Here is a 14,802-nt window from a genome sequence, read left to right as displayed (position 1 = left end):
CTCCTGCAGGCTCCAGACTCACACCATAAACTGAATGTCTTCCCTCGACGTCTCCACGTAGACGTCCCCAACTTAACGATCTAAAACGGAAGTCCCTCCCCCTCGCAAACACGTTTCCGGCCTGTCTTCTCCAGGCTCCAGGGTGACTCGAGTCAGAAATCAAGGAGTCATCCGGGCTCTTCCCTGTACCTCATCCCTCTCATCGCGTCCTTGGGAAGCCACCTCCACAATGGCTCCAGAATCCATCTCCTCTCCACCTCCACCGGTGCCAGCTCAGGCCAGTCGCCTGCCCCTGAACTGCGGCAGCTCCCAGGTGGTCCTAGGAGGTCCCCCACTGCTCCTCCTCTCACCTCCGCCCCTCTGCATCCCTCCAGGAGCAAAAGAAATCTTCTTTAAAGGTAACTGGGTTGCATCCCCCTACTTAGCACTCTCCGACGGCTTGGTCAAGACCAAGTTCTTGACCATGACCAAGCTCCTGACCATGACCACCCAGGCCCTTCAGGACTGGCCCCGCCCACCTCTCCAAACCCTACTGGCAACACTTCCCCCCTTGGCTTGCCTCCAACATACCGTATTAGTTTCCTATGGCTGCTATAATAAATTGCCACAAACTCGGTGGCTTAACACGACACAGATTAGTTCTCGTACAGTCCTGGAGGCCAGAAGTCCAAAAGGGGCTGGAACCAAGGGGGCCGCATGTCTGCACTCCCCCGCAGAGGTCCCCGGGGGGGCGAATGTGTCCTCGCCCTTTCCAGCTTCCAGGGCTGCACTCCTTGGTCCATGGGCCCCTCTCGCCCACCTTCAAAGCCGGCAGTGCAGCATCTTACTCTAGCGGTCACATCGCCTTCTAGTCCGGTGTCAAACCTTCCTTGGCCTCTCTCATAAGGGTACCTGCGGTTGCACCGAGAGTCTATCCAGATCACCTAAGATAATCTCATCTCGAGATCACCTCCTTAAAGTCCCTTCTGCCATATAAGGCAACATTCACGTGTCCCAGGGATTAGGACCTGAGGATTTTGGGGGCCATTACTCATCCTACAGCACGTACCGGGCTCTTTCCCATGACAGGGTCTTTGTACAGCTTGTTCCCTGTGACTGGAATGGTCCCCTTGTCCCCATCATGGCCAGCCCCTTCTCATTCCTGGGCTCACAGCTCACCTGTCACCTCCTTGTAGAACCAACCCCCGATCTGCAGGCTCCGCGCTACCCAGGACCTTTGTGGATCTCCTTCCCAGCACTCACCAGTTTCCCTGCTCTCTGCCTGCCTCTCCCTCGTCCCTCGACGTAAGTGCCATGAGAACAGGAACTGCATCTGCTGTTCACCCGCCGGCTGTCCTAACGCATCTGGCTCGTGGGTGATCGCTGACTGGGCTTCCGGAAGGTGACTCTATGGTCCAAGGAGGTGCCAGCAAAGGGGCTGCTGTGGTCACGGCTCAGAGAAGCCAGGCCCGTCTCCACCCTCCTCCCGTCCTCTATCAGAAACAGTGGTCTGGACAGAACCTCACGCCACCAACAGAGAGAACCCACAGACAGGGCCACACACAGGAGCCCGGGGAAAAGCCGAAAGCATTTAACAAGCCAGGCACACGCAACAGCTTTCTAAGAAGTGCACTTGCCTTCGGTGAGCAGCTGCCTATGCCCTTGCTGGTCACACGTGGCTAGGAATTGCTTCAGTGGGGCCCGCCCAGGAGGCTGCTGGCTGAGGAAAGCCGTACCCCAATCCTCATCCTTCTCCTGTGAAAGACTCCGGGAGCCACTTGGAGAGAACGGAGGAGGCCCAGGGGGCCCCACATCTTCAGCCAGAGGCTCCCACAGCTTAGATGTCACAAAAGCCAAATCCGTTTCAATAGCGAGGCTATTTCTAAAAATTGCTTTTGCCTCAAGAGATACATCATTCCTACCCTGCCCCCCACCCCCCACCCCCACCTCTGCCTTCGAGTAGAAAATTGTGCTTTAATATTTGACGGGGGGCAGGAACATTTAAAAATGTTTGGTCACAAGGAGGGTAGCTTTGGCGATTCATTAGTTTTCTCTGTGATTATTTACAGCATAAAATTCACGGTTGTTTTTTTTTTTTTAATAAAAATACAAACTTGGGAGAATAACAGACAGTGGCTTATAAATATTAATCAGTTTTCACAAATAATAAGGTTTAAAATAATAACACTTGCACAGCAGTGACAATTTACAAAAGCTACGACATGCATCCTCTCGAAAAATCCAAAAACACATCCGCTTAAAAGGAAGGGCCTTTGATTTTGCCCCTGTAAACCTTTGATCCATAACTTTATATCCAAAAGCATTCTGGCACAGAGGAAACGGAACTGACTCTGACGGGTACATTTTGGAAGTCTGCTCTCTCAGAATTCAGTTCATGAGCATCAACCAGAAACCAGAAACCTAGTGAGGCCATTCAAAATTCTGACGCAGATGAATTTTTAAAAGCTGCCTTTGCATGGCGAGTTGTTTCTAAAGGCTTAACTGAAGAGTAACCGACTTCACTGGAAATAAAAGTCTACGTGGGTTAGCAGCTGTCGATGGTCATATTTTTTCTTGCAAATCTAGAATATCTTGGGGGATAAATGGCTGTCATGTGTCCCCTCCCAATAATGTCTTAAGTACAAGAAAGGAGAATGGAGTGTACTGCAGCCCCGCGCCCCCCAGGCTGGGAGGTGGGCAGGGGCAGCTATACGGGGAGCAGCAAAGCGGAGAACCGTGATCTTCGCAATCCTCCAGCAGAGAGGAAGTGCCCCGTGCGGTCCGGGAGGAGCAGAGGAACCAGATGCGGGGAGCGGCCTGGATGCCGACCCAGGAGCTGCGACATGGCAGAGAGCCCCTTCCTGAACACCCCCCCCTCACGATGAGTGGGGAGGGACGGGGCCTCTCCCGTGGATCCAGGCCTTGAGGCCCACAGCACAGGCACTCGGCAACGCACCCCGCAGGCCGGCCCTGCGTGCTAAGGGGCTGCTCCGTTGCTACCACCGTGGATCTGGATCGAATCACGGGAAGAACTTGATGGCAAACGCCTGCTCCGACGGGCGCCGATGCTCCCCCCTCTGCCGGGACGAAGGAGACGGACAGCACTCGGCCTGGGCGTGGGGACGGCGTGGGGACAGGGCTCTGCCTGAACGGGCTGCTGCCAGGTGCAATCCGGCTCCTGGGCTCCAGGGCCACGGCCTGCTGCACGCGGACGGGGAGGACCTTGGCCTGTACACATCACAGCAAGAGCCTGGCGTCCCTGTGGCTGAGCCGCTCCATTTCCTCGGGAGAGAAACTGTTTCCTCGAAGCCTTAAAGGGATCAAGAGAAGAGAGGTTGGAGTGAGGACAGACCCCAGGAGTGCTTTCCAAAGGAAGCTGCCACTTTCCGAAGCCATGCCCGGATGGCCGGCCCCTCCGGCCCAGCTGCAGGTCCCCTGGGAGAGACACCGGTGCTGGCTTTGCTCCACTGCAGCCGGGGTGGCTCATGAGTCACCGTGCGCGATGAAGTGAGGCTCGGTGACTCTGCACAGAAAGTCCACACCGGCCAGCCGGCCTGACTCTCCACGGCTGGAGATTCTTTTTAAGGCAACAGCAAAATCTGTCAAGAATGCAATGAGCAAGTCCTGATGCCACCCCCGCTCCAAGCGCCAACAAGAGGCAACAACTAACATCAGAACCCTTAAAATACCAGCCCCATGCCAGCTTGCCCCGCCCCCAACACCACACCCCCAAGGCAGCATTTCCTAGGACGGTGCAATGGTTTGGGCAGGGCGGGGTGTAGGAGGGGGACCCACACTGTGGCCAGGACTGAGGACCCCACAGGGAACAGGGGTCACACGACCACAGAAGACAATCTCTCTGTCGCAGGACAGATGCTTAGAAGTCCTTATTTTTGACTTTATCCTTCGATATCTATGGTGGCTGCTGCCTTGACATGCCTTCTGAGGGAGGGGCAAGTCTGCATATTTAAAGGAGGGTGGCGAGCTCCCCCGGAGGAGGCAGGTGGCACACAGCAGTGCCCTGGACCTGCTCCAGGACGGCGGGCTGGGCGGGCAAGCCGTCCGCTGGGGCCCGTTTGCCTGGCACACTGGGGTCGGTCTCTCCCCTCCTCTGCTTTGTTCCTGGCACTTTCAACGGGGGTCCGGACTTGCCAGCTTTTTTGAGAAAAGCCTAAAAGATAGATTCTTTGTGAGGAAATCTCCCAGTTTTAAAATAGAGATGGACTGCCAACTTAGAACGGTTCAACACAATTTTTCAGCTTTACGATGAAGCAAAAAGCGATGTGTGTTTAGTAGAAACCGTAATTTGAGTTCTGATCTTTGCCCGGCCTAGCGGTACTCAGTACGAAAGGCTCTCGTGATGCCGGCCGGTGGCAGAGAGATGGCTTTGCCCAGCGGCAGGCCGGTGTACGTGTCCTGAGCGCGTCGAAGGTGGGCTGCGCTGATGGAAGGTGGCCGAGGCGTAGTAACTCATTTTTGACGTACGATAATTTCAACTTACGATGGGTTTACCAGGACGTAACCCCATCATGAGTCGGGGGATAGCTGTATCGGCTTCCCAGCTCAGTGCCTGAAACCTATGTAGTGACATTGACTCATAACACGTTAAACCAAGGGAAAACATTCCACTTATTCTCCGAGTGATAAATACATCCCTAGAAAGAAGGAGAATAAATTTTTGATGCTGTGACTCAATGCCTTTTTAAAATACATGAGAAGATGGGGCTTTTAAATACAAAGACTTAGATACATTGTGCAACAGTTCCCTCATTCTGTAACCCCCACCGAGAGCCGCAGCCTTGACCTGTGGCTGTAGATGTGACGCCCCGGAGGGCAGGAGCTGAGTTCTTTCCTATTTTATGCTTAGACCAAAACCCCGTGCCTACACGATCTCCTAGAACAGGGATATTTCTGAATAAGCCCTCGTGACTTAGAAATGAAAGAATTAGTTCCTGCTCAGAGATGTGAGGACGCCTTTGCCAGACAAAGAACTAGATACATCCCACACAGAATGCCACCGGATGTCAGAGCAAAAGGGATCTTAGAAATTCTCACGTTGCTCTCTCTCCTTGCCCTGTTGTCCAGATCGGAAAATCGAGGCCCACAGAGGGCACAAGGCCTGCCCGGGGCGGGGGCCTTACCAGACTTCCAGGATAGTGTCGTTCCTTTCCAGGGCCTTCAGGAGGGCTTCTGCCCCAAGGCAGGTGACGCGATTGTTGGAGAGCCTGGAGAGGAAGATGGAATGGTGAGCTTCGGGGATGCCCGTGTCTCCTCTTGGGCCTGTCCAATTAAAGGAAGCTCCGGGGGCTGGCCGGCTGAGCGAAGCCACCCGCCCCAGCCACGTCCCTCTCCTCAGAGGGCCCCTGCCCACTGAGTCCGCCCCCGGGGGTCCCCTGATCACTCGCCCTCCAGCCCCTGGACCCACGGGACCTCCTCGAGCGCCTCTTTCCACTGCTATCAGCCTGATCCAAGTCGCCCTCATCTCTGGTCAGGAGCCTCCTGACTGGGGCTCCCCTCCCTTTCCCCTCCCCCCACCTCCCCCCATTTCCATCTCACCCCCTCCCATCTCTTCTGAAGGAAGCAGCAAGCATGATCTTTTTACGAGGTAAATCAGATCACATTCCTGTGCTCTTTAAAAGCCTCCGAAATCTTCTCGGTGCCCTCAGAGTAAAACCCCAAGTCCTCCCCATGGCTCCGAGGCCCCTGTGGCCCACTCCCCGACCTCTGCCCCCCTCCGCGCCCCGCTGCAGCCCGCCTGCATCCTCAAAGCCATCGAGCTGGTCCCTGCCGCACGACCCTCGCGCCTGCCGTTCTGCCGACCACGCGCATGGCGGGAACCTTCTTGTCACTCCGGGTCCCGCGCAAGCGCCACCTTGTCACCGAGGCCTCGCCCGAGCGGCAGCGACCCCGCCGTCTCCACGCGGGTCCCATCCCCCTCTCAGACTCTCAGAGCGCTAACGACTCACACAAATGGTCTCGAGCATTTGTTTACTTGCTCGTTATCCGTCTCTCCCATGTAGAACGTAAGAGCTCTGTAGGCAGGTGCCTGCTCTGTCCTTTTCATCTCTCTGTCCTTGGTGCCTCAGACCATGCCTGGCAGAGTGGGTGTGCCGGAAACGTTTCGAATCTCAATATGTACATGGGCGGATGGATGCATGGGCACATGCATGCGTGCATGCACACATGGATGCATGGGTGGATGGACAGGTGCATGCCTGCATGCGCGGGTGGGTGCATGCATGGGTGGGTGCATGTGTGGATGGACAGGTGCGTGCCTGCATGCGCGGGTGGGTGCATGCACTCATGGATGCATGAGTGGATGGACAGGTGCATGCCTGCATGCATGGGTGGGTGCATGGATGCGTAGACGGAGGAATGGACGGACGCACACACAAATAAAGCGAGCATGCTTGCCGGCGTTACACAAGAGAGATCACTGGAGAGAACCACCAGTTCCCTTGCCTGAGCCAGAGATGACCCCCGGAGAGGGCGAAGGGCACTTCCTGTGCGCCCCACAGAAGATGCTGCTGGCAACGCAGACACAGTCCCTCAGCTTCCACCTCTGGCTCTGAGAGCTGCTTGCTGGGAAGACCTCGGCTCTCTGCTGAGGCCTTGCTACGGACCCCAGGGAGCACTCTTAGCCATGTTCACGGCAAAGCTGGCAGTGCCGGAAAATTAATACCCCCACAAGCACGCTTCAACATCTGAAGGACAGGGAGCTGGCGGATAAATGCCCCCGCTTCCTCGTGGCAGCAGAGCTGAACCCCAGTTGTCCTCGTCCTCAGTGATCACTGGCTGAGTGACATAGCCTTTGCCGGTTACCTTCCCTTCCCCACCTCCCTTCGCGACTCCCTCCCCGGCGTTGGCTGCGGCCGCCTCCCAAGCGAACAACTTGCACGGACTCCCTGTCTGAGTTTGGGGTTCTGCACCCAGCGGACTCCCTGTCTGAGTTTGGGGGACCCAACCACGCCAGCCGCTTTCTGCCGGGCTGGGAAGCTGCCCAGGCCTCCGATTCAGAAACGCCCCTCCCACCCTGGTCACTAGCGTCCCAGCTCCTGCTTCCCGGGTCCTTACTTCAGGACTTTCAAACTTGAATTGCTCTTAAGTCCTTCGGCGAGAAAACACACACCTTCATCTTGGAGATGATTCTCTTCCAGGCTGGGAAGAATAAGAGAGAAGACCCAGTTGAAACCATAACATTTACCGAGGAAGACAATGTCCAGAAAGATAAACCATGTGCCCCCCCATTTAGAAAACCCGACATCTGAAAATCCGCATTTACAAATAAAGTAAGAGCAAACAAGGCAAGGGTATGAGGGTCTCTATTCCAGGGACATTTTGGGGAGATAAGTCACCCCCAAAACTCTACTATATAAGAAGTTCCCTTATGTTCTACCCACTCTCTATCCATTTTCCCTTTCTTTCTCATTTCATTTGGGGCCGCTATGTGCTTGATGAAAAAAATGACATTTCCCACTCTCCGCTGCAGCCAAGGTTGGCCAAGAGACACCCACGTGGCCACGAACACACGAAGGGAAGTCGACAAATGGGGCTCCTGGGAATACTCTCCAAAGGGGAGAGACACAGCTGGCCTGTGCCTTTGCCCTTCCTGGGTATCCAGACTGAATCCTGGATTACAGGGGTGATGCTCGGGACGCCGCAGCCATCTTGCGCTCATGAGGCGACCGACCATAAGGATGAAGCCACGGCCCGAGGATGGGATGAATCAGAGTCCAGACCCCCGCTGGCCTCACGGAGCCACCGTGCCGGCCTACGCTGCCTACCGCCAGCGTGAAAAAATACGTCCCTTACTGCTTTAAGCCACTGTGGACAGAGGCCTTCCCCCGCTTGCAGCCTCATGTTGTCATGACTGACACACTCAGAGCGAGGCACTGGCGAGAAACTGCGCGAAGTCAAACCCAATCAGGATCTAACCAACGGTGCCCCGGCTGAGCTCGTGAACCCCGCCGACAGCCAAGGCCCCTGCACGACGTCCGTTTTGTGACGATGCCTCTGCTTCCTGGAAAAATCGGCGTTTTTATCCCCCTGACATACTGTGGAACCGCCCAGAACATGTCATAAGAAGACCAGACGGGTGGCGTCTGAAGAATGGAAAACTGGAATCGGTTTCACGTCAACACCGTGTGCTTCCCGGTTCGTCTTTCGGCTTGCCCCACACTCCACTCCGCCTTCCAGGGCGGCCCTGACGCCCACAGCCGCTGTTCTCAGGGCCTCGCATTCGCTTTGAAAGGACAAACGGTGGTGGCGGTGGTGACAGTCCGTTAACCGGCGGCAGCAGCAGCAGCAGGAGCAATGACCGTCACTATGACAATCCAACACTTACGAAGCAAAGACGCCTAACAAGCTCTTCGTGGAAATCACCTCGTTTAATTCCTACGGAAGCGTCTCACAGTGAGAAGGTTCGCACCCTCACTGCGCACGGAAGGAACCTGAGGTTCGGAGACCGTTGTCGACCTTGCCCGCCTGCAAGCTCCACCCACTTGAGTCTAGAGTCTGCGCTCTCACCCACGAGGCCACACGGAGGCGGTAAACCAGCCAACCGACACACCGCTGCGCACGTTTACAAGAAGACAGTGAGCAGCTGTGCCCCGGGCTCTCGCAGCCCCGCGCCACCCAGGACGCTGTGAGACGAACGCCACCCTCTTGGCACGCTCGCTCACCGCGCACCCCCGCCGCGTCCAGGGAGGAGGCCAGGGCAGGAGGAAAGGCTGTCCCCTGCCTCCCCGGAGCACGGACGCGCCCGCACTCACCAGAGCTCTTCCAGGGCCACGTTCTTTTCCAGCATCGACGCCAGGGCCCGAGCCGCTGCGCTGCCAATGTCGTTCCCCACCAGGCTGGATGGAGCCAGGACAGAGGCGAGTCGGCGCGGGCAGGGACCGTGGAGGCCAGCTCGCCCGCCAAGGGCGGACCGCGCGGCGCGCACGGCCGCGGAGCCCGCCGCGCCCCGTCAAACATCACTGACCGATGCCCTGCCCTCTCCCACTGAGCCCCGGAAGCAGCCGTGGAACCCCCCAGCCCACCCCCCGACGTGGCACCCTGGGCAGCCACTATCAGCAGTAAGGGCCGGTCCTGGAGGGAAAATGTGCTGGATCCAGCCCAACATCTTCGATTTACAGGCCGGGAATCGAGACCCTGGAGGGGAGAAGGGACAGCTCCCAAGTCGCCCGGAAAGACTCAAGGGTCCTGACTCCGAAGTCACAGGTCTTTCTTTCTCATCTCATTGCCTAACTGGAGGTTAAAAGTGAAGTTCAAAGACCTTCCGAGCTGGCCCAGGCTCCACCCCGCTCGTGCCGGCTCCCCCGTGACAACTGCGGGACCCACAGCGAAGCTTACCTGAGCCACTTCAAGCTCTGGTGACCGCCTACGGCTTCGGCCAAGGCCTGGGCCCCCTCGTCACCCACCTTGTTGCCCCAGAACCTGAAAAGGCCACCAGGAAGTGCCAGTGAGTCCCTGCGGTGGGTTCTAGACAATGTCCCCGGCCCGAGAGGCGCGACCCAGAGAGGTCTCCGCGGGGCCCCCGGGTCCCTGCACAGGGGAGCTGCCTCCATGATTTTGGAGGGATGGCCGAACTTCCCTCGGGGTTTTCAGCGGCTTTAAATCAGACCTACAAGAACAGTAGAGGCCCCCACGGTGCGAAGCAGTGTGACAGGGGCAGTTCGCGTGGTGGTGACATTTTCCCCCGTGGGACGTTAGCCTGGACACGCCTGTGTGCGAGAGCACAGACGGCTGAGCCAGGGCCTTCGCTGCATTTCCCTTCACGTGTAAAGATTCGCTGAGCTCTGGCCGGGACCAGCCCTGCCCTGTACCCGGGGACGGGTTACGGCAACGGCAAAAGCCCTGGCACCAATAGGAGCCCGCGAAGGAGATCACGGCGGCATCTCTCTAACCAGCGGAAGACAAAGAGGCTATTGTTTAATGAGGTCGCACAATGTCGAAAGATGCCTATGAGGCAGTGTAGAGGACAAAGTTTAAGGTACAGAACAGCTTGTGCGTACAACAGAGTCTGGGGGTTTTAGCGCAGTGTCTGGCCCAGACAGGAGCCTTAATAACTACATGCTGAAAGATAAACCACCCCCAACGTGCCAGAGGTGACCTCGAACAGGAGAGGGCTCCGCGGGGCGGTGGCCGCCCCCGTTCCAGACTCCGTGCTGCTTGGACGCAGCCGAGAAGAGGGGCTGGTGTCCCCAGCCCTGCTGCCCCACCCCCGGCTCAAACGGGGCCTCTGGGCCACACACCCGCCTGCGAAATGGGTCGGAACACTGGGGCCCTAAGGTTATTCTCTCCTCTTACGGTCCTGGGTTCTAAGACCCCCAGTTCTTGTGGCCGTGACCCCAGGTTACGCCAAGGCAAGACGGGACAGGAGAGGGGCTGCAGGGGACTGCACGGTACAACCCTAGGGCACTGTCACTCTGCCCAGCAAACAGGGAGCTCCACGCTGGGGGCCTGGGGCCTGTGGAGGTGCATTCCCGGCCGTGCCCGACGCCCCTCCCCTCCCTGTCAGGCTGACATGGCCCCCTGCAAGAGAGAGCTCGCAGGACCTGGGGAATCCCCTCGCATCCTGGGCCCGAGCCTTCCCCACTTCCTCCTTGTTCCTGGGTCCTCACCAGGCTGCGCGTCCTCTGGGCAGCCTTCCGAAACTGCTTACTCCTGGGCCCTGCATCTAGCTAGTTCATCTAATTAGTCCGGGGTGGGGCTCAGGCAAGGGCATTCTTCAGAAGCTCCCAAGTGGTTGCAACGTGCAGACAGAGGGGAGAAGCAGAGCCTTGGCACCCACGAGGGCCAGCGGGCTTCCTGCCACCTAATCGCAGCCACCTCCCTCCCCCGGCCCTGGCCTCCCGAGCTTCCTGTTTATCTAATGAAAAGCAGGTGCTGAGGCGGCGAGGGCCGCCCACTCCCTCCCTGCCTCATGCTCCCCACTGGAGCCCCACTGGGCCTTCTGGCCAATGAGCTGCACCTGCCCCCAAGTTCCCACAAGCCCCACGCCCCTCCATGCGGCCCCAGGTCCCAGGATCCAACCTACCCCAGGAACTGGAGGGAGGCGTTGGCCCTGAGCCCCTGGGCCAGCACCTGGGCTCCCGCGGCGGTGATGCGGTTGTTGCCCAGCCTGGAACGGAAGACAGAGGGGCTGAGAAAGCGCACAGGACACCAGGCCAGCTAGTGCCCTGCAGGCCTGGTCTGGACAGAGGGGCCGGGACCGGCGCCGGGGGGCCCTCTGCGCGGCACGCGGGGCCAGCGCCCCAGCTCCGGCCGCCCTCGGAGCTCAGGGAGCCGATCCCATGGCTCCCGCGACTTCGTTCTCTACCAGCCACGGGAAAGGAGCGGGGGAGGCGGGGACAGCTTTACAAAGCGGTGTGACAGGTATGGGCAGCGGCCACAGCAGGCAGCAGTCCTGGTGGTTTCCCAGGGGAGCAGGTGACTCACTGTCACGCTTTTTCCAGTCTTAGCCGTCTGCTCCCGTAGGCCAGGCCCAGGGCCCCTGCAGCCTCCTGGACCCCGGTCTGCTCCCAAAGAGCGGGGGGCAGGCCCAGGGCCGAGGGGCAGCAAGGGAGCCTGCTACGAGTCCCGGCAGAGGCCGGGGCGGGGGCTTCGGCACTTCAGAGAGTTTTGGAGAGGCCCCCAGAACTGACGCACGACCCCGGGCTTCCTGGGACAGTGACACACTTTCATCTCCAAAGAACCTTCGTACCCTTCAGCCCCTCTGACTCACAGTGACACCCCACGGGGCAGGTCTTATTACCCCCTTCGAGAAGGGGTGAGGCGCCTCCCATGGCCTGCTCCCAGCCGGCGGCGGGGAGACGGGAGCCGCCTCTGCTGGGCGCCCTCGCCAGGAGGACCCCAGTGGGCTTCCTCTCGCTCACAGAGCTGCACCGAGTCTGAGATGCATCCCCCTACCCTCTCGGGCCAGAACTGGGGGGCATCTGTCAGCTCTCCAGCCTCCCCCTGCTCCGCCTCGGCCCCTCTCGGAGGCATCTTCCCACGGAACCGGTCGCTCGTCTCGTCCCCCCGTGAGAGACTGGACTGACACAGACAGACACACTGAGAACGTAGGTGGCTGTCCCACGATCCGTCACTCCCTATACAAAGCTCGTTAACTCTGTCCTCACGGCACCTGGGAGGAAGCGATTATTACTACGTCCATTTAACAGAAGGGGAAACAGAGGCACGCCGAGGGGGGCTGACCCCAGGTCACACAGCGAATGAGGACCAAATCTCAGGGATCCTGGGTCCAAACCTGGGCGGTCCAGCCCCAGAGCCCCAGGCTCTCGACCACGACGCTCCATTAGCCAGGACCCCGGCCTCCAGCTCCGGCAGCTCCCGGTGGGGCCGCCCGGGTCTCAGGACTGTGCGTGGGGGTCGGGGAGGTGGTGGCGGCAGACGACGTCTTCGGTGCTGAAGAAGGCGGCTCTGGCGTGGGCCCGGCGGGCCTGGCCGAGACCGCGCTACATCGTCAGCATGTGAAACAGCGGCTCCCACCCCCAAACCCAGCCCAGCGGGCAGGAAGAACGGATGGAGGCAATTCTGCACTGTGAGTTCTTTTTCCGCCTTGTCAGTCTGGGAGGCACTAAGATCCCAGAGAGGAACAGCAGCCAGGTCCAGCCAGAGACCAGGGGCTGGAAGGACGATTTCGAGGTATCAATATGAGAGAGAGTCCGGCTGAAGGCAGGAGGGTTGGGAGCAGAAATGCAGACTTCCCGGACCGGAGTGCGAACCCCGTACCCGCTGAGCCGCCGAGAAGACCTCCTGAGAGCGTTTGGTAACTGGTGGCCACAGCTGTGGTGGCAAGTGACCGCTGCATGCCGCCCCCCACAGCACACACTCAGCGTATAGCCGGGAACTCGGTAACCCAGAGACCTTGTGACCCTCAGGCACAGGGAAAGAAAAGGGCCTGCGAACGCTCTCCAGCCCTGGGGGTTAAAGGTCAAAGGGCAGGAAGCCCTCAGCAGAGCCATTCCAGAGTTTGCTGAGGAGGTCACAGCATTAGCAAAACCCTGCTGCTCAAAAGGGGTTCGGCCGGGAGATCACAGGCCCAGGAACGGGCTGAGCGGGGCAGGGACCAGACGATGCCGGCCGAGCTGAGGGGAACAAAACGGTTCGCAGGGGACAGGAAGCCGAGGCTCACCTCAAAGCCAGGAAGTTCCGCCTGCACCCGAGCAGCCTGGCCATGGAGTGTGCGCAGCCGTCGGTCAGCTTGTTGTTGAACAGACTAGAACGTTCCGGGAGAGAAGAGACATGGAGACGAGGCACAGTGCACCGTGACCACCCAAACGCTCAGGACAGCGCCTGCCCTGCGGCCTGCGGCCACGCCAGTACCCCGCCCAGCCCGTCACTCGCCCACAGCTGCCTCCAGGGGTCGCGCCCAGAGTGAGGCTGGGGACGCCGGGCCCAGGGCCACTCACGCCAACTTCTGCAGCTTCTCACAGTGAAGGGCGTGTTCGATGAGCTTGCAGATGCCCCGGTCCGAGATGTTGTTATCTCGCAGGCTAAAAAAGACATAAAAAAAAAAATACATTTGAAAACAGAGCTGATGAGAGAGAAAAAAATGAACAAAACCCTGAAAGAGACCCTCGCTCATCTCCAAAGAGCCATCATCTCTGCTTTTGAGAAATGCTGCAAGGCCTAGGCACCCCAGAAGACTCCCCCCATCCCTGGCCAGGGCGCTGACGTCACGCAGTATGTAGGGGACGACGGGTCAGAAGTGGGGACCCAGCGCGCCCGCTACAGCTCCCTGGGATCCTCAGGAAGTCACGAACCTAACCAGAGAACGGGAGGTGGCGATCAGCAGCCTCTGAGGCGGGAGGGGGCTGCCGCCTGGGAAAGGCGCCGTGGGGAGCAGACGGACTACGCCCGGGGGCAGGAGTGGATGCCACCGGCCGGGGCGCAGGCGGCAGGCCAGGCGGACCAGAGAGGCCGACGCGGCGGGGACCGGCATCCAGGCTGCGGTTAGTGGGGCCCTGCCGTCCAGCCCTGCAGCCCAGTGACATCACTCCTGCATGCCCGGTCCTGCCTGGCAGGCCACCTCCGACAGGCGTTTGGGCCCGTGTTTCCAAAACTCACCTGATCGCAAGGTCTTCCGAAAGGATAACCTAAAATACAGACTCCCCGGACCCTCCCGGGGCAGGCCATCCTGTCGTGCAGGGTGCGGCCTAGGGGTCTGTGTATTTTAACAGCTGTGTGCAGGATCCTTTGCCTTCAGACAAACTTGGGAGGCCCTGACTTAAAGCTCGGGCTCTGGAATCCGGCACCAGGCACCGGCTGCCACCAGGTAAGCCCTGGTGAGGCTTTAAAGAGACAGTGCACATGAAGTTCTGTGAGGGTCAGGCACACAGGAAAAGCCACCCACATGCCCGCTCCCCTGTCTGGACACGCCAAGGCTGTCCCAAACACCTCATTGTAACGGCACGTAACCCTCACACGCCCGTGTAGTGGCTGGAGATAAGGAAACTGAGGCGCGGACAGGCGGAGTGACTTGGTCACAGTCGCACGGCGTCTGGAGGATCTGGGCCACGCGGCCTGTCTCCAGACCTGCTCTTCACCACGGCTTCGCCCGGCCCCTCTCAGTGATTTTCAGACTACGGCTCAGGAAATCCGCTTCGAAGGCCGCAGGCAGCATTTTTTAAATGGACAAAGCCAAGGCCTTTCATCGCTAACGGAGCTGGTTCCCACTGACCAGCAGTGTCCGCGGCGTGGCCTCGGGACCACTTGCGTCAGAGCCGCTAGGAGTGTCTAAACCACAGATTCCCGGCCCCTACCCAGCCCCGGGGGGTGGGAGCCACCGGGGACGGCCGGAGGATCTGCGTTGCC

General features: G+C 59.1%; 1 protein-coding gene across 13 annotated transcripts in view; it reads right to left on the bottom strand.

The window, feature by feature from the left end:
* Window positions 1–2,055: 2,055 nt before the first annotated feature.
* NOD2 (nucleotide binding oligomerization domain containing 2) overlaps window positions 2,056–14,802 on the bottom strand; it is a 30,192-nt gene continuing 17,445 nt past the window's right edge. For 8 of the 13 annotated variants that reach the window (XM_016147566.2, XM_016147570.2, XM_016147571.2 and 5 more), the window contains 8 exons: window positions 13,398–13,481; window positions 13,121–13,204; window positions 11,021–11,104; window positions 9,334–9,417; window positions 8,751–8,834; window positions 7,054–7,137; window positions 5,121–5,204; window positions 2,056–3,289 (listed from right to left, as the gene is read on the bottom strand). In XM_016147566.2, the coding sequence (XP_016003052.2) occupies window positions 3,217–3,289; window positions 5,121–5,204; window positions 7,054–7,137; window positions 8,751–8,834; window positions 9,334–9,417; window positions 11,021–11,104; window positions 13,121–13,204; window positions 13,398–13,481 (661 nt within the window). In that variant the 3' untranslated portion in view covers window positions 2,056–3,216. The other 5 variants (XM_016147574.2, XM_016147575.2, XM_036231264.1 and 2 more) reach the window with 5 other exon arrangements.

The sequence above is a fragment of the Rousettus aegyptiacus genome, unplaced genomic scaffold (assembly GCF_014176215.1).
Source record: "Rousettus aegyptiacus isolate mRouAeg1 unplaced genomic scaffold, mRouAeg1.p scaffold_m13_p_14, whole genome shotgun sequence".
In the NCBI taxonomy this organism is placed as follows: domain Eukaryota; kingdom Metazoa; phylum Chordata; class Mammalia; order Chiroptera; family Pteropodidae; genus Rousettus; species Rousettus aegyptiacus.
This window is presented reverse-complemented; position numbering and strand designations above follow the sequence as displayed.